The 19907-nt window shown below is 45.4% G+C and overlaps 1 protein-coding gene across 3 annotated transcripts in view; it reads left to right on the top strand.

The window, feature by feature from the left end:
* The window catches only part of SETBP1 (SET binding protein 1), a 268231-nt gene that overhangs the window by 123763 nt on the left and 124561 nt on the right, over window positions 1–19907 (top strand). For all 3 annotated transcript variants that reach the window (XM_038169752.2, XM_038169753.2, XM_038169755.2), the window contains one exon: window positions 2562–2633. In XM_038169752.2, coding sequence (XP_038025680.2) covers window positions 2562–2633 — 72 coding nt within the window. The remainder of the gene's footprint in view (window positions 1–2561; window positions 2634–19907) is intronic.

Here is a 19907-nt window from a genome sequence, read left to right as displayed (position 1 = left end):
TCCTGTTTTACCAGCAGCTGCATCACTGACACAGTCAGCAGGTCAAGTTCAAGGAGTGTTTTCCAAAGCAGGGGCAGCGGCTCATTAGCTTGCACGTCTCAGGAGCTTGGGGGTGGTTACCTTGGCCCAGTTCATGGTCCCAGGTGTGGTATGATCCCCAAGACCTCTTCCTCACCTGAAAATCCTGCCCTAGTACATATCCAAACCACTTCAAACCTCACATTTGTTTTTGGACATGTACGCCTGGTTTTGGAACACCTGATTCTGCTCAGGTAATGCCTTTTGGAAACAGTGTGATAAATAGAGTGGAACTCATTGTGACTTAAATGTGTTATCCAGCCCTCTGTCCTCATCCTCCTCTTCTCCAGGCTCATTCCCAAACTAACATTGCTAGGATAGGCACTTTTTCCTGGGATAACACTTGCCAGCATTGTAGGGAGGATGTCTACAGTAATGGGTTTCTCTCCATTCCTCCTCCCAGCTGTGCTTTGACCTTGGCTGGCATGGTTGCTGCAGCCTGATTTGGTTTTGAGCAAAGGAGATGCCTCTTTGACACAAGTGAGGGGTTTGCAGTGCTTGGCCGGGAAGCATTGGAGTGGGTGAAAAAAATGTGGCAAAAGTCAGTATGCCTTCCATCAGATTCCATCTGGTCTTAGTGAAGAAAGTACGTATATAAAAATACATGTCTGGGTATGCAGACATGGGCTTGCTGTTTGCTTTTCTGTTATCTCTTCAGACTCGGTGAGATGAGCCATATAGTCAAGCTACCATCCTCACCCAGGGCACATACCATGCAGATCTCGACTGAAATTCCTTTCCTGATGGTTTTGGCTGGTGCTGCTCCTCTTCCTGTGGGCACAGCTCCCTCTTTTTAACCTGAGATCCCTCACCATGGGATGCCAACCTGCAAAAGCAAATGGCAGGAGTGGGGATTAAAGCCCACATGAAATTGAGCAAAGGAGACCTGGGCAGCTTTCCTAAGCCTCATGCACCTGCACAAAGCACGGGTCACACTTCTAGATGTGCACCAGCTTGTATTTCCTACTCAGTTACACCTCTTAACAAATAACTCCACTTAACAAATAACAATTACTTAATGGATTTATAGACAGGATCTCAAATGTATGGACAAAAAGTTAATGTAGACCAACAGCATCCACGCTCATGGAGTAGCATTGTATTGTGTGTCATTTGGGAACAAATATTTGGGGACAGCAAGTGGAGAAACCTCCCTAAAGCTTTATATTTCAGAGCAGAGATCTATTGTATTTCTTCAGTGTCTTGGCAGTGCTCTGGAGTAAGGGAACTTTTGTAAGGGAGCCTGTCCATCTTGGGGCAGAAATGTTTCTCCTCCCAAATGGTCCAGGTATACCATCTGGCCATAGCCTCCCACTGAGCATTGCAATGCATTGGCAATGCAGCTGTATGTCTTTGTCTTTATTCCTCCCTGTATCAGAGGTGTCTCTGGATGTATTTCCCTGAAACATGATATCTCATGAATTGCCAGTTGCTTACTTCAAACCTCTTTTCCCTTTAACACTCTATACTGAAACCTTGCTTGCTTGGAGTTGTTATGAGATGACTTTCACCTGGAAGGGTTAATCCAGAGGACTCTTCCAAGGCTGTCTTGCACCCCTTCTCCCCACACCTTCCCCATTCCCAGTCTTTTTTTTTTTTTTTTTGGACCGGTAGCCTCGCATTTCTGTAATCTAAATGTGCAAATGCTTTGCAGTCACGGTCCAGTAGCTGGGTTAATCTCAGACCCCTAGAGTGGCAGATGGCTGATTTGTTGCTGATTCCAGTTACAGAGAATTGTGCCACCTATTATCTTTGCACAGGCTGCCGCTTAAAAGGATGCCTTGGGCAAAATCAGTGAAAAGCAAAGCAAAGCAAACACTCTCTGATCTGCATTACCACAGGTGAAAATGTGAAATATTTCACCTTCATGTGAAGAGCTTGAGAGGTGGACAAAGGGGGTGAGGAGGTGCAAGGGGGAGAAGGGAAGATCTCATTTTTGTACCAGAAGCGTGGAAGCACAGGACAGAGTGGGTTTGCTAGAGTCATGATGCTGAATCACAACCACTTACCCTGTTTTAAATGGTTTTACAATGTGGTAATCCTTGGCTTTGGCTCCCTGCTTTAACTCTTAAACAAAGCAGATGGGTTGGCATCATGGGACACTGTCCTGCTCTTCCCATGCCTCCCCAAATCGGGCTGTCCGTGGCTCTACTCCCAGCCGTCATGGGTTGGGATGCACCCTGTGGCTGCCAGGCAGAACCTAGATGGCCCCATGTTGCCACTGTATTTGCCTGGGCCAGTCAGAAGAGAAACCTGCCCATCTGCATGAGTTAAGGAGAAGCCTGGGGGACCTTCCAAAACTGAACAGGGATGAGGCAGCTGGGGGTGAACCCCGGGACAGTGTGCTCAGGGGGTGGTGGGCACATAGAAAGATGTAATGAATTGGAAAAGAGCAAAACTTTGGATACTTGTGACCATTTTCCTCACAGTCATGCCCACAATGAAGGTTCTTTCTTTTCTCTTTGTTCTGGAAAACACCACAGAGCCAGATGAAGAATTTGGGAAGAGAGTGTGGGTTCCCTGTGCAGAGTCCAGTGACGAAATCTGTGAACAAGGTAAGAACAAGGGGTTGTGGCTGTGAAGGGTTTTGTTGCTTCCTTTTTCCCTTCCAAACCCGTTATTGAAGTGTTAGATGTGAAACGTAGGATGTGTGCGGCACAGGAACTGATATTCCAAGTGCTAAGTGAAAGAGCCTAAAAAGATCAAGCTAAATAGGGCTTCTTTTTAATGCATGCCATTATGATGGTTTGGGTTTTAGAACAGTTTGTATTGTATCCAAATGATCTATGTGTGAATAATTGTTACCAACCTCCTGACACCAGGACCTAATTAGGAAGTAAGAGCCTTAAATAGGCCATTTGCGTAGTGAGCTTCCATATGTCTCCTTGCGCAATTTATTTGCTTCACTCCATTGAGATATAATGAGAATGAAACTCCTCGAACTGCCTTTGACTCTGAGGCTCTCCTCTTCATCTCCTCTGCAGTTAGAGCCCACTATTAAAAAGATAATATCTATTTCCCTTTGTTCAGAAAGAAAAAGCCGCTGTACTGCTACCCTGATTCCAGATCATCCAAGTTTTCATATTTCCCATTTTCCAATGGAAATAGAAAGAGAAACAGCCAACCAACCTGCACACACATTTTTCTTAGCCTGTGAAAAATATAAAGCTGTCAGAGGAAGCACAAGGAAGGTTAGGACAGGCCGATCTCGAAGGCATACTATCCACTGTAACTAGGGCTCCTGAAAACCTGCTGAGGGCTGATGTCCTTGTTTCTCAGCTGATGTACAGGTCCCATTTAAAGAGCTCTAAGCTGCGTCTGGATTTCTTCCTTCTAGAATGTTATCAAAGGGGAAAGGTTGGTTCAAGGATGCTGGAGTTTTGTCCTAGTTTTGAATATTTAGCTCAGTCTGGAACAACATGCATTCTGAGGCCCTCTGTTCATGTTATTTTGCAGAGTGTTCTTTAAATATTGTTTCAGATGATATCCTTTATTTCCAAACGCCTCTTACATGCATGACTCCACGCCATCCTTCATTCTTGCACTCCTGTCATCCTGAAGTTAGCAAAAATTAGATGGGGTGCCATTTTATATAGGGCTGACCTTTAATGAGTGTTCAAAGTGTTTCTTTTCCTCTCCTCTCCTCTCCTCTCCTCTCCTCTCCTCTCCTCTCCTCTCCTCTCCTCTCCTCTCCTCTCCTCTCCTCTCCTCTCCTCTCCTCTCCTCTCCTCTCCTCTCCTCTCCTCTCCTCTCCTCTCCTCTCCTCTCCTCTCCTCTCCTCTCCTCTCCTCTCCTCTCCTCTCCTCTCCTCTCCTCTCCTCTCCTCTCCTCTCCTCTCCTCTCCTCTCCTCTCCTCTCCTCTCCTCTCCTCTCCTCTCCTCTCCTCTCCTCTCCTCTCCTCTCCTCTCCTCTCCTCTCCTCTCCTCTCCTCTCCTCTCCCCCCCTCCCTCTTTCCCTTCCCCTTCCCCTTCCCCGTCTCCTTTCCCTTCCCCTTCCCCGTCTCCTTTCCCTTCCCCTTCCCCCTCCCCTTCCCTTTCCCCTTCCTCTTCCTCTTCTCTTTCTATTCCCTTCTCTTTCTCTTCTCTTTCCCTTCTTTTCTTATCAGGGTCTTATTTCATTTCCCAGTTCAAGTCAGTTCCACGTGCAATGATTTTGTTTATGATAATTCAGTTGCATGTTCCCTTCCAGGAATTGCCATTGCCTTCTAGAAGAGAGGTTAGTGCTGGTCCCCTTATAGTGATAATTATAATCAGACCTGTCAGCCTTCACACAGTCTACGCTTATCACTTGCATTTAGGAGGATTTTTCCTGAAGCTTATTACCAGTGCAGCTTCTTAGGGAAAAATAGTCATGATTTTTCAGCTAATCTTTGATGGCTCTCAGCTTTGAAAGCACAGAGAGGAGCAAAATGACTGCCAGTTGCAGTTAAAGGCACTGTCTGTCCATCGGGGTGTAAAGCTCTGCATCTGGAGAGCGAGGATAGGACAGACAGTCCAGGGAGCACAGCATTTTAATGTGGCTGTGACATCTCTTCAGGTGTGTGGGAGAGGCAAGGCAGTGCTTTTTCCAACTGCAGCACTCCCCCTGCAAGCTCTGCAGACCTGCCAGACAGGAGCTCCGGGTGGCAGGCAGTCCTTGGCAGTGGCACCTTCTCTCTCCACTGTTTTGGGCAGCAATCTGTGGCTCTGCCCATGTCAAGCTGCTTGGCCGTGAATAGCCAGAGGAGTGGCTGCCGTCTGTGGCACGGGCTGGAGGTGATGGCTGGCATCCAGGGATGGGCTCAGCAAGGGACCAACAGACCCGCTGCCACCTGAAAATGACTCTGTGGCCGTGACTGACTGGCCAGTGCCATGGTGGGATGCTGCTCAGTGTTTTCTCCATCCCAGGACATACAGAAAAGTGCCCACCCTAGTGTTTTTCACCAGGAGAGGCATCCCACCATTTAGTAGAATCCCTCTTGTTTTCACTCCATTACTCCCATTGATATGCTAATAACCCCTCTCTCTTTGGCTTTTGCTTTTTGCTAACTTAAAAAAGCAATATGACAGTTTATACCTTTTCATTAGTCTAAATGAGTGATGTATTTTTCAGTCCCTCCTATGTTATCACCATGCTCTTCTTTATGCTCTCAGGGAGCTGGGTTCCCTTGGAGTTGAAGATGGTCAGTGCTTTATAGCTTTTGTAGCAGAGGAAATGGTGGGACAGTGGGAACTTGTGTTCTCTGCAGTTATGTATTGACAGCGTGCAGGGACATGATTTGCCTTTGTTTTATTTAAATTTACTGGCAACTCAAGATTTATTTACCAGGTGGCACTCCCTGAAGGAAGATAAACGCCACATAGCAAAGACTTCATCTATTATACAAACAGATTTGAAGGCTTTGCTATTGCATTTCCCTGCCTGCTGCAAGGAGTAAAAATGCCTTTGGCTGAGCAGAGTGATACTTAGTGGCAACATCTTATGACCTTTTGATCAGCTGAGATCTCAAGCCATATTAGTGGACAGATTATGATGTGATGGAAAGAGGGCCAGGAATAGCCTTTTTATCGTGAGATCCTTCCTGTGAATATCCTTTGTTATATTCAGGTGGTTAATCAGCGGGGCCAGGACCACCATTTGAAAGCAGGGGAGTGAAATATTGGAACAGGCAGTCCAAACACATTCGAGTTTGCCAGCTCCAGTTGGATATTACAGATTACAGTTTCTCCCTAATATTACCCTACCCTCCCATTTCTATCAAGCATGGGTGACGTTGCAACATTTGCTGTTACTAATAACCCCATTTTGGCAGAAGAATCTGCACAAAATGAACCCTAAGTCCTTGGACTGCAGGGAGCTGCAGTCCCCAAATCCAAGGGATGCACATTGTGAATACGGATATCTGACACTGAAGGGAAGCACTCACATGGAAATGTCTCCCTGTCATTTCTGAGATAATAACAGTAACGCTTAAACCTATTTCAACCCTATTTAGAAAAAAAGTGTAGGTTTTAAAAAATGTATAGCCCTGCTAGTATTTTTCTTTTCATGGAACCAGAGAGAAATGAGAATAACTCTTACATCAATCTTGCCTACTGCCTGCTCAGGATTTCTCCTTAAACTTTGTAGTAGGTTTAAATTAGCCTCCTTTTTATCTTAATGGCCAATATTAATATTCAGCATCCCAGATAATTGCGCATGAAGAAGAATGCTCATTCCCTGCTGACTCTGCATGTCGGGAATGGTTGTGCCCAAGTTTGATCTGTCTGCCAAGGCCACTTCTGGTGAGGAAGAAAAGGCGCTGGTGAAGTCTGAATGTTTTTTGGGTCTGCATGAGCCATGCACAGGCAGCTTCTGCTGGTTATGGATTCTGCAATATAGCCCTGCACGTGCTAGAGTGGGGATGTCTGAGTTGTGCAAGTATTGTTTCTTCTTGAGCCGAGTGATCTGCTCGTTTCTCCATAGAGACAGAAGAGCTGGCGGCGCATGACTCCCAAGCTGCTCTCAGCGTAGTGGGGATGCTGAGGCACCGGGTCTGGAGAACAATAGCTGCCACATCCCTAAGGAAGCTCTTTGAAAATGAGAAGGTTATGGAGGTGGAGGAAATGCACAGCAGGACACCGTCTCCTCTTATCTCCCCCAGCCTCTTCAATCAGGTGCCTGCTGGGCTTCCCACTCCTCCTGCCTTTAGCACTAGATCATAGGATCATAAGGCATTATCTGCTGGCATTAACTCATCCGCCATCCTCCTGGCATTATAGCTCCCCGAGTCAGGCAACTGCAGTGAAACATGGATGCTGTGAGCCCACATCAGGTTTTGAACTGCATCTGCCAGGGCTGCAGAGATGTCTAAGGAGGAGCTGCAAGGAGGCACTAGCTGCCTGACACCAGTCTCCACCACTTTTTCTATGGGCATTGCGAAGGGTGGGTGCTACACCAGAAAAGTGCTGCTGCTGAAATACAGCTGGGCAAATATACATGGGCAATAATACATATAAATACATGGACATAATACAATAAATACATGGATGAGTTCTGCAGCATTGCAAGCAAAGCTGTTTGAAGAGGTGAGCTTCTCGGAAAGGCGCCTGTCTCAGAGTAGCAGCTTCTGGTGGTAGCTTGGAAACCTTACCACAGAGAAGTCTTTGTGCTGTGCATGGTGATCAGGGTGTAGGTATGAAATGCTTCCACCCTGTAGTACATGGGTTTCTGTGGGGAGCAGGAGCTGGTCTGGGCTTGGGTCACAGCATACCAAGATCTTCCCTCTTAGTGTGGGATTGCCTTAGTGCCGCTGGGTCTTCTGCCAGATGGCCCCGGTCCCAATATGCTCAGTTCTTCTCAAGACAAGCTCTTGCACTCAACTTCTTGTAGCTCAGAGGAACTCATAGCTTCAGATCAGCACAGAAGCTCATAGAGAACATCTTACCATCCTCCAGAGCAGTATGGGTAGAGCATATTGTAACTGCTCAAGGTGGGATGCTTTGTTGGGGGCATGCGATTTAAAGCGACAAGTGTTGAAGAGCCTACCAGGAAGATGACTGGTGTGGGATGGGAGAAAGAGGAGAGCAGTTTGTTTGTGGAGTTAAGCTGCCTGTGTACAATATCTTTGGCATTTTAAACATAGAACATCTGGTTCCTTGCAATTATTCTTAGTCTGCAGACACCAGTGATCTCTAGGTTTTCACTAAGAGTGATATCATGAACCAGCAAAAGACTATTGTTATAACCAAATTTAGAGCCATACACCTCCCTTCACCTTACAGGAAAGCAATGACCTTAGGCAGGAGAAGGGGAAGGACGTTTATGTCATACCAGTGCTTTAGGCTGCATCTGACTTAAGCAAAGTGGTGTCTGGGAACGTTGCTGGGCACAGGAGTGAATATACATGGGTATACTCAAACTACTATACCTTGGCATGCTTTTGGTCCATGACAACTAGCACTCTTAAATCATTCCTAACCATAGTTCAGAACTCATCCCAGTGAGCTGTTTGCATTTAGCTACTGTGTTAGGGGAGCTAAGACATGGTTGTGAACAGAGATATGAACTGCTCTGTGCCAGCTGGCCACAGTGCCTGGGAATATTTCTGGGCACATGTAACTTGCTAGTGGCTGAAGAGGCTCAGACCCAACTGAGAAACTGGACTCCATCATCCTAAACTCCATTTGTCAGCAGCAGGAGAGAGAAGGGAGCCACCATCAGGGCTGATTAAGCCTCTTGTGGTCCTAACATCTCCAAACTGTAGGCAGAGTCTGAGGCCACTGAGCCTACAGGGCTCAACATGCCAACAGAAGAGAGAAGTCCATACTGGCCCCATAAAGGCTATAGTAGAGTTACATGTCCTGCATATTTACGAGTTACCCCCCCTGCTTCTCTGAGCTCAGAGAAGTTTTAAGTTATTGAGTTTTCTTTCCTGAAACAGCAAGGGCCAATTTCCATCGCAGGAAGAGTGTCCTTCTCCCTTACCATGTGGAGATTCCTTTTTCAGTAGGCTCCAGCCATTAGCCTGGTGTTCTGTGTAATTTCATTTTAATGGTTTGGTGGCTGATAGATAAATGTGTCCATCGGAGACAATTGTCTTAGACAAAAAGTTAATTGTCAGTTGGCTTAGATTTAATAAAATAGCTCGTGGAAGGATATGGTGTTATGTCATTTAAGTACCAGGAAACTCTCTGTTTGATAAAGTTCTGTTTCAAGCTATCCAAATATATGGATGGATTTTTTCACACAATCTGAAACCTAGATGAAGAAATAGCTTTGGCTCCACTATTGCAACCAGAGTATAATGTGTCATTATCTTTTCTTTCACTGAAATCTGCTCATTCACAAGATGGTCTGATACAACAAATTGAAGTGTTTTGTTTAAACATATCAAACAAAACATTTTCACTTCAAGAATACCTCATGTGTTTGGTCACAGTGGGGATGAAGTTATTGATCGAATCTGGCACTTATTTGGAAACATGACCTTAATCTGCAGGTTCCAGTGATGAATGTATTTTCCCCAGGTGTTTTGGCAAGTCAGATAAGAAAATTATATTTTTGACGTGTTAAAGATGTTCCTTTTTAGACAAAGAAAGTGATATCCCAGCTGTATCACTGAGACCCAGTGCCCTGTGTTGCTTGTTAACAGCTCCACGTTTATTGTTTCGGTGTCCCAGTTTGCTATCGAGTATCAATGCACTGCTACATACCAAATAATCAATACTTCTGTCAGTTGAGTATGCCCTGGAAATATAATATTACTGTTAACATCGATCCAAGCAGCAGAAATCAAGGCATCAACCTCTGCAGTCATTATTTGCTAGCACTCTGGGTTTTTGCTTGCAGAGCAGCCAGGTTGAAAATCGCGACAGCCGCTGTCCCCTGGGACTGATGTTTTCGGCACTCCCTCCTTCCGTGCCTAATAACCAACATGGACATGAACACAAGCATATCAGTGCACACATGACCTGCAGATATAGTGCACAGGGCTTCATTTCAGCCTTCTGCGGATGCTGGGTGCAGCAAAGCAGCTACTGGTGGAATCCAGAGGCAGCAGCCTGGTATCGGTGGGGTGGAAGGAGGAACGGTTCTCCGCGATGCTGCCTGCGCACCCCTGCAGGTTTGGCATGCCGTGCCCTATCCTTAACAGCTTCGCAATGAAGTTGTGAATGAAAGTTTGGCAGATTGATTTTAAGATTGTCAGTCCTCCCAGAACCAGACTGGAATTTCATTAACTAAGACAGAAGCATGATTTCCTATAAGCTCTTTCCAGATTTTACTAGATCCAGATAAATTAAATCAGTATTTTATCTGTACACCACCAAAATTAGTTGGCACGGTGCTCCCCACACAGGAACAATATTGTTCCAGTCCCTTGTATTTCATCAGGACCTGCATTATGGCACTGATAGCATTTCTTTATGAGGAGCTCTGTTTGAACAACAGGAGTGCTGGGGAAGGAAAACCCAGATGTGAGCAGGGCATAACCTCAGAGAGGCTCATCAAGGAGACGTGGGCATTTGGGAGAAAGTTTGGCTCCAGCAAACCATAATTCCCCCAAGGAATCAGCTAATGAGAGTGGGAGGAGCCTACCCTATGGCAGGAGCAGCCGCAGCTGCCTGGCTCCAATGTGGACCAGTCTGAGTCTCGGTGACCCCTCTAGTGTGGCTTCCTCTGCTCAGCCATCCCTGGGAGCCCCGAGAAGCTGGCAGAAATGTGTTTATGTGAGGTACAAGAGATGTATATTTAATCTTTCTGGGAGGAACCAAGGTCAGGTTTGGTGTTCTGAGAGCAGTCTGATACACAATGCGATGCTCTGCATCTACTGGAGTTTCCTAAAACTCATCTTCATATCAAAGATTAAATTTTTGCACTCATTCAGATAGGGAAGAAAGAGCAATTCAGACCCTCAGCCAGCTGGAAGTGGTGTGATCTACAGCTCACGACTGCTACTGTGCAATACGCAGAGTCAGAGAGGAGGTCGTCATCAGCTGTGGCTGTGTGCTGTCAAAAATAAATAAATAAAAAAAAAGAAGACACACAAGAAAAAGAGGCAATGTCATTGCTGCACACTCTTCAAAACATTTTTTCCTTTCCAGCAGCATCACCTCTTCTCTGTACAGCCTCAGCAGCTTGCTGTAGTTGCTGAAACTGAAACCACAAATGATGTCATTATATCTTTTTTTCATTGGAAGGTGAATGAGTGGCTATTTCTGCCCTTATCTCCTCTTGTAGATAAAATGCCCCAAAATGCCATCATTGAAGTTCAGAGGTCACCGGTGACTTTAAAATCCTCTCCAATTGCCTTGGATCAAAACCAAATGAAATAAAAATCAATGTGTGAGTCAAGAGGCCAAGACACCAAAATGATGTGTCCAACGCAAGCAGCTTGCTGGTTTCAGAGCATTTCTGGCAGCCATCTGCTTGTTTGAATTTGAGGATGTGACGCTTTTAAAAGTCAGAGAAAAAACACACGCTCGACCACAGTCTTCAGATATTTTGCTTGATAACAGGATTCTCTTTTTTGTGCCCATTTTTTTTGCAGCCTCAAGAATGTCCTGTTTTGCAATCATACTGTCAGCAGGTGTTCATGGTACTGAAGCACCATGTTGTGTAATTCTCTAATTTAAGAAAAAAAAAAAAAAAAAAGCTTTTTGAATCCTCAAAACATTATCTCCTCATCCCTCTTCATGAATGAGCAACAAAACAGAGTGTGTTATTAAAACTCAATAGCCCCTCATTTATTTACATAGATAATGATTGGCCCTTTTTAGCTAAAAATATACTTTTTTATTTTTTTCTGTTTTTTCACTCTACTCTTATTTCACCTCTGTGATCTCAGCCTTGTCCTGCGGAACAAAGAAACCGATGTTTTTATGGATGGTGTTAACTGAGACACCGGTGGCCGAATCACATTTAAGAGCTAAATTCCCCTTTTATTCTTGAAGGTGGTTGGGATCAAAGCACCACGAGGCTGGGGCTGGAGGGAGAAACTTGAATTCACAGTGCATCCTTCCCGTGAACAAATAAAGACATCATAGATCCTCTTGCTACCAACGTGACCCCTTTAATCAGCAGCATGTCCGCAGCTAAGAAGACAGCATTGTGGTAGTCCATAAAAATCTTTGCCACAGTCAGAGCATCATAAAGCAAATGTGAGATTGTTCCCGGCCCAAAGACTGCATGACATTAAAAGGTTCAGATGGGAGTCAATGTATGGGCAGAAGCAGGCAGGCAGCTGTGGGAAAAGGCTTTTGGGTGCCTCTCGATGCAGCCAGCTGTGGCCAGCTGTTACTGGGCTGTCTGCATGGCGCTGGGAGAGGTTTGGAAGAGGGCTGGAGGCTGCGTAACGAGAGCCTTTCCTCTGCTGGAGAGACAGCCTTGGAGAGGAGATGAAGGTACGTTAGCAGAAGTTGTTTACCCTCTGACTTGGCAATTGCGTAGGGAAAACATTCTTTCTGGACTTTTTAAAAAAATATATATGAATAAGGCATTCATAAAGTAATGAAAGCTACATTTTCATCGATTATAATGACTCCATTAAATTCTGGACACTTACCACATCACAATGTTTATCTGCAAGGCAATATTTCCCCATGCTTAATAAAAGGGAACAGCAGGAGGACCGCAGCAAATTTAAGCCACTTCTAGCACTCAGTGTCAGGATTTTAATGGCACCCACATTGCCTTGGCTTCTTTTTATATCTTCATCTTGCTTTATGTGACAATACTTAGTTTTTATGTTATGCTTTTTGCACATAAATCTCAGGGTCTCACGAGGCAGAGCGGGACACCGTACCCATTTTAGAGAACAGAAAAAGCACTCAGTGAGGCGACTTCATTGTGGCCACAGAGCAGGTCAAAAGCACTGCTGGGAGAAGATCTTGATCTTCTTAAATCCCATCCCAGGAGTGTACTACATCTCCAATGGCAAACTTCACCCGCTTGTAGACAGGCTCAAGCCAGGGTGTGAATCTTTTACACCCTGTGTAAAAGCAGTGCAAGAATTAGCCTTGCACTAAAGCGGAGGGAAGGGAGTGGGCATCATCCCATTGGCTTCATGGGGACCTGGGTTGCAACCAGATAATCTTCCCTGACAAAGTCAAACACTGAGAGTTGCTAACAGCATGAGAAAAATCACTTTGGTAGAAAAGTAGTGTGGTGCTCCCAGTGTTTTTCTTCCATTTTTTTGTCACTGACCGTCACCTGTTTGCTCTTTCTGGAGGGATTTGCTGTAAGTCCTGTTTGGCACAGAGAAGGGAAGAGATGATCTTTCATGCCTTGAACTTGCCTCTTTGTTATCTCCTGGCCTCAGTGCTTTGAAAGCAGCTTGGGTTCACTCTTCTTTTTCTGAAGCTTTGTGGGATTCACCAGACCCTATGTTGGGGTTCACTCCCTTGTTGAGGTCTGGTGGTGGCAGTGATGTAGGAGGCACCAAGGCATGAGGACGGTGCTGTAATTCCCTGTGAAATCTTATTGTGACACTACATCACCCGTAATGAACCGGCTGTTTTGGGTGGAAAGGCACCCACCTGCTTAAAATGAGCCTGTTCCCCAACCTTGTGCGTATATGGGGGTCCTAAAAACTCCTGAGCAGGGGCTTGATCTTGAAGCCATCCTCCTGGTATCCAGATCAGGAATCTGTGGTGTTCCTAAACTGCCCTTCTATGTTATAGGTGGCCATGCTGGCCTTACCACAGACTTTGAGGGACTGCATGTCCTTCCAGCCATGAAGTGATTCAAAATCCTCTTTGGCCATCTCATGCCAGAGCATTTTCCAATGAGGCTTTTTTTCATCTTCTTTCTTTTTTTTTTTTTTTTTTTTTTTTTTCCTGTTATTATTCAAGGAAGACAAGGGGGCTGGTGTCTGGCAGTTCCAGAAATCCCAGGGAGCCAGGCTGCCAAACACCCTCTCCCTTTGGCATTGGAAGCCTCTGAGAGAGGAGCTGCCTTTGATTTGCAGTGACGGAGGATATGACGGATGAGCCTCTCCGGGCTCCCTCCTCCTTGGAAATGAGCTGTAAATCTAAATGGATTGTATCCCAGTGAAATCGGCCGATGAATGAATCAATCAGGCGGGCTCAGAAATCTTCCCACTGCTTCCAGGGAGAGGGCGTACTCAGAAACGACTCCCTGGTAATTGAGGAACCATCCTTCCACGCGGCTGCAGAGCGGCTGCCACTGCGGTTTTCCCCATTAAGGCAGCCTGTGGTTGTGCAGCTAGAGGAGGGAAGTGGGCAAGAGCATCCTTCCTCGGTGTCACTTAGAGCATGGTGCTTGGACAACATGCCTGCAGACTGAAGCAGCCGGAGCAATCCCAGTTCTAAATCCTGCTGTGGTCTGCCCATACCAGCCTGACTCCCCTGTGAGGCAGCTCTGGAAGGGCTCAAATTAGGGAATGAGGATGCTCGGACTTTAGGTGCTGCAAGCCTAGAACCGTTTGGTAGTGACAGAGCTGAGCTGAGGAGGAACAGAGGTGAAGAAGAGGCTGAAATGACTCGGCTCCCCACATCAGATTTGTTTCTTCCACTCATTTCTCCCCCATTGCTCAGTTCATTCAAAGCTGTGATCCTTCCTCTCTGTCTCTGTCAGGTGGACAGAGCATCCCAAAGTTTCTGCCTGTAGATAATTGCCTGATGTGCAAAAAAAAAAAAAAAAAAAAAAGAGCAATCAGCTACACGAGAACTGAGCAAATTAAATGTCTGAGCAGTGTTTCAAAAACGAACATGGGCGGCATCAGAAATTTTCCATCAGCTGTAATAACGCCAATTACTTTGCCAATTGCTGATTCCACCGTGATTTGTTTAGTGCAGCCGTGCTTCAGCCTCTTGCCTGGTCTGATAGGCTTTGTTTATGCTGACTGTTCATTTGCAGACCTTCTCTCTGTGTTTTTCTCATGCTTTTCTTTCCCCCTGGGCTGAGGTGAAGCCTTGAATCATCCTCCTGCCCCTGCACTCATTGCCAGCCAGGGCAGGCATCACTGAGGGGCAATGAGTTTTGGGGGAGCAAGAGATGCTGCTGCTGTTCCCAACTACTCAGTGAGTGCAGAGATAACCTTCCTCACCCCCCTCTGCCACCACGTGTAAAAGCCAAGGAATCCTCCCAAGAAGCAACGCAGCTTGTCAGGGAGAGGGCAGCTGGAGCCTGCTGGGGGCAGTGGCCCTTGGCTGTCACTTGTTTCGGGGAGAGACTTCATGTCTCTCCAGAGAGCAAAGTCACACGAGCACACATGCGCTTGCACATGAAGTGAGTCTCCTTGTAAAGTTATAGGGAGCTTTTCATTGTTGTTTACATTCAAGGCCATGGAAATTAATGGGTGTCTCCATAGCCACTTTGCACAAGAGCTGTGATTCTTCTGCTAATTGGGGAAGAGAGCTAATCAGGGACATTTAAGGAGTGCATCTGCCTGACTGACAAGTTGAATGTAAACCACTGTGATATCTACCCGGGATTTCAGAAGCCGCTTGAATTCCCTTCCCTGACTTGGATCAGGGATACGGAGGGCTGGATAGCATATCCTCCTCTGTCCCCCTGCCTGAGATGCCAAAAGGTTGCTTCATCTCCCAGGTGCAGAACCTGCAATTTTCCTCCTCCCTTTGCATCACTAGCTCCTCGGTGACGGTGCATTTTGCACGTACCATTCTTTCTTGCAGCTGCTTTATGTGGTTTTGGCTGGCCACAAGGAGAGGAGATGGCTTGTGCTTGTGCCTCCTGGCTTGCCTTCACAGCCAGCTCCCATGTGCAGGTGCCTGGAGAGCACCACCAGCAAGGAGAAAGAACAAAGCCACAATAGCACCGACCCCAGAGACAAAGCCCTGGGAGGATTTCAGCCCAATGAACAGCAGGTTGATCACTCGGGGCTTTGTTGTGCACCTGGTTTTACCCTGGTCTTTCCATGCCAGGCAGCTGGGGAGATAACATGAGCCCACCGTCACTGGGGTGCAGCAGGACTTTTCCAGCCATCCCCAAGGGGCCGTGAAGGAGCCCCCAGAAATGTGAGCTGACCCACGAGGTATCAGATAGAGGTGAGGCCATCAGCTCTCTCTGTTTGTTCCCTGCTATCAGTTTCAGCTTTGCAGCTGGTAAACATGCAGGTGACACACTTTGCTGCCCACAGCCCTCCTTGTCACCAGGAGCTATAAAAGATCCCCTAGACATGTTTTCAGCCCTCACACTTCATACCAGCCACAAATAGACACAAAGCAGATGAGCTGCTGGCTCACGTCAGAGAAATGTGGCAAGGGGAGTTGGTGGGTGACCCACCTAGTAACCCTAAACGAGGAAAATTAAAGTAGAGGAAAGCTTCAGATGGGATGCAGTTCCTTTTTCCAGCAGTGTCACTGCTATGGACCTCATTCCTCATTGCCTCACAGTTTATGTTTTCCTCCAAACTGCATGTGGGTCTGAAAACTCCCTTTACACAGTCCAGTGGTAATATTTTTCATCCACTTTACATTCACTGCAGCACAGCTGCCACGGTCACCAGCTGCAAGCCTTTTTTTTTTTTTTTTTTTTTTTTTTTTTGTGAAATTGAGACACAATAACAATATTTTTCCAAGTCACAAACCTACTCTGTGGTCAGGTTAAAAATAGATGAGAACAGCTCCTACCTCCTGTCTTATCTGCAGGACAGCCTCCCATTCACAGGCAGCTTTTGTGTGATTATTTGTGGAACCATCAGTAAGCTTGTACCATATTCAATTAACCTTCAGCTAAACCAAACATTTTTAATGTCTTGGGCATACCCAAAGATTTTCCTAGCCAGAAAGCAGGCAAATCAAGATCAGTGAAGATTAGCCCCAATATCCTTGGCCTTTTTCTTTATTTCACCCCATCCTGTATAAAATTACTGAGCACCGTTGTGGGGTCATGACGTACCTAATTTTGCTTGTGTGTGCTGTGATCCCGTAATTCACTTAGAGATTTAAAGTGCCAAAGGGATCACAGGGCTCAGGGTGGCTCTGTGGGTATGGCTGCCATGGTGTTAATTTTAGGGAAGGATGGGTTATGTCGCTGCACTGGGATGCTGCCCCGCAGACCCATTACTTCGTGCCCTGCATCCGCATCCAAGGTTGGAGGTGGGCACCAGCTGACCAGCCCTGCAGGTCTGTCTGCTGCTGGCTAACCTGATGTCTTTGTGGAGCCATTCAGCAAAGGAAATAAAGGAAAGTTTGTCATCAGTCTCATTAGGGAGACTTCACTAAGTAAAACCCAGTGGGTTCCCCTCTGGGTATATTTTCCGGCATAGCAAAAGGGAAGACAAGCAGTGGTACTGATGCAGGTCTCACACTGAGCACTGAAGGCTTTACTCATGTCAGACTAATGGAGATTTTGGAGACTTACTTCTTCTCTGGTCCAAGACTGCAGAATACAGTTTTGCATGAAAAGACAGGGGAAATACCAGCTGACAGCCCAATTCAGAGAATGGACAAGGAAAATGTGCTACCTTCAGCTACTGCCCTGTAGACATTTCTGCATGTTTATGTCCCCATCCATGAAATGGGAACATTAGTAATTCTCTATCTTGCAGAGAGTTAAAAAGCTAAATTAATTACTGTTTGTGAAGCTAATTGAGATTCCCAGATGGGCACTGTTTGGTACATTGTAATTATTATTATTATTAGTAGTATTATTTCGATTGAGACTTGGCTCCATATAATTAGTTTGCCATATCTGCAACCAGGTAGGCTCTCTAAAGCTATTTGGAGGCATTCCTCATGGGACTGGCCCACAGAGTGGCATGGGGAAGCAGTGGCAACCAGGGCTGAGTGGTCTTCCAGCTTTTCTTCCTCACCCCAAACCTGCTCCCGTGTCTGTGCTCTTCAGAAAGTCACCTGTCTGCAAGGGAACAGAAACCATTTAGGAAACCATCCCTACAACAAACATGTACACCGTTATAAATTATTATATTAACTTGGACATGTGTGTGTGCAGTGGAGCAAAGCACAGAGGTGGATAAAGTCCAGTCCAAGGAGGGAAAAGGTTTCCTAAGAGCATTTAAGTGTCTCTAGGCTTGGGCATCGGTTTCTGCCGGGTTAAGCTCTAAATAAATTATTGTGTACTGTGCACCAGTCACATACTGTTTTAGTTTATGCTCGCAGGTGCTGCCTAGCTCAGTAATACTGAGTTAGCTCAGTATTTGCAGCAAAGTCAATAAACACTGAGGCTGTCATTACTGAAGATTCACTTGTCAAACACTTCTCCCACTTAAAAGTAGCACAACAGTAGTAGAACAAAAAGACCTACTAAAATGGTGCTGGTTTTAAAGCAAAACATCCCTTTAACATTATGTAAGAGCTATAGGAAGTATGTTATTTTATTTATGAATGTGGAACTCTGTCTATTCAATATTTCCTGAGTCTGGGTTTGTCTGTTTTGCTTTTCCTTTCCTTTCGTAAATAAGCAATAATTGACATTGAGACATTCAAAGGAGTTTTAAGGATCTTGAATCACCAGCAGCTTTGCCAGAGGTTTCATCTGAGAGAAGCTAAGTCAGTATGAGCTGGAATGCTGGGGGAAGAAGACAAAAATAATCAAGTCAATGTGTCAAAAATGGCTGTGCAACTTAGGCTGGAGTTGTGCTTGTTTACAGACAGCATGTTTTATCCAACTGGTTCTTGCTCTGCCCAACATCAGCTGTGAAATGTCATTCTGTAGGATTGTGCTGATAGTTTCCCCTGCAATTCTTCTTCTCTTCCATACCTGAAATGTTTGATCTGTTCCTGCTCTCAAGGGCTTTGAAAGGATCTGAAACTGCCAGGGCTGCTCCATTTCATCTGCTTCTTGTGTTTCACATTGCTGCAAATGGTGGTGTCAGCACAAATTTTGAAGCAGGTAGTCCAGTTACATTTCGTGTGTGTGAAGCTCAGAGATGGGCTCGGTGCTGGGAAGATGGTTTTAAGCAAGCTGAGGTGCTTCGTGGTGGTCACATCTCTGTTACAGCTGGAATATAGAGTAGGTACTTCCATGCTCCCACCAAGGCAGGGACACATTCAGCCCAATGCCTATATCCAATGCAATCAATTTTACTTTATTTTTTTTGTGTTCCTGTAATCTTGGAACAGTTCATCTAAATTTGCCAAGATAGGCAAATGTGAAAACATGTTATTTAGCCTAAAAGTAACTGGGAAATGAAAGCATTTTTGCTCATCTCTGAAGGAATAGGGGACTAAATTCCATTTTCCAGGACATGTTGGTGGACTCTGGCACATGAATGCCTTTAAAGGTCTGCCACTCTGGCTCCAAAAGATTGAAATGAGCGTTGTCATCGGTGCCATTGTGTCTTTAGGTAGGCAGTGTGGGGTTAAAGGGAGAGAGTTAATGTAATAAATAGATATTTAATCTTTATGTCCAGCTTGAACCTGCAAATAATAGAGGCACAACCAGGATGCTTTGGCTTGCTAAGTGTCTCACTAGCTTATCGCATTTTAGCCAATGTACCAATGGAAAGAACAGAAATTTTAGACCTACGTTTGCAGGATTCCCCAGCGTTGCTATCAGCAACCTCCCAAACCAATCCATTCAGTTGGGCCTTTGATGTGCAATTAAGCCCAGGAAAAAATAGCTTTGTATAATGTATAAATAGAAAAGAGGAGAGATAAAGGCAGTGTTGAAGTCGCTTGCTGACAGCTTGGCATCCGAACGTTAAAGGTGCATGCCACTACCTCTGCTTAAGAATGAGTCCTGAAAAATGTCTGCTGCTTTCCAATTTCCATCCCCCTGAAAATTAGCACTTTATTTACTTTACAGTTGCTTCTGTTCAGCTGGGGGGTAGAAATCTGCAAAGCAGACTTGATTTGTCTTACCAGAAAAAAATATTTTTTTTAAGGAAGAAAATGATGGCTGCTCTCTAAGACAGTGTTTTTATTAGATTGTTTTTCTCTTTATCTCTATAAAAATAGCATTCTTGCAGGAAGCCATTAGGTTTACCCATTCTTCCTGATGAATAGCTGGCATGTGAAATATAGACCTCTTGCATGTTGCAAAAGGTCAGAGTACATGATGTGTTCTTTGAGCATCAGGGATAAGGCAGTCAGGCACATTTTGATTAACCTGACAAAAGGGTGAGATAATCCAAGTGGAAGCTACAGTATTTGAATGAACTTCAGCTGTTAATGTCTGCTGTATCTGAAGGTCTGACTGATCTCCTGCCAATTTTATAGTCGCGTAGCTCCATGGCTGAAGGGGAGCTATCCTGCTTTACATCAGCGGGAAATTCAATTTCACCTTCTGGAGGAACCAAAAATAACTGGTGCCAAATGATGAGGCAAACCATTCAACTCCAGAACTTCAAGGAAATATATGCAGGAGAAAACAGGCTGACAAAGGGTGCAATTATCATCCTACCATTACCCATCTAAAAAGTC

The sequence above is a fragment of the Anas platyrhynchos genome, chromosome Z, assembly GCF_047663525.1.
Source record: "Anas platyrhynchos isolate ZD024472 breed Pekin duck chromosome Z, IASCAAS_PekinDuck_T2T, whole genome shotgun sequence".
NCBI classification, from domain to species: Eukaryota; Metazoa; Chordata; class Aves; order Anseriformes; family Anatidae; genus Anas; species Anas platyrhynchos.
The sequence above is the reverse complement of the archived record's forward strand: the minus strand, read 5'-3'. Positions and strand labels throughout refer to the sequence as shown.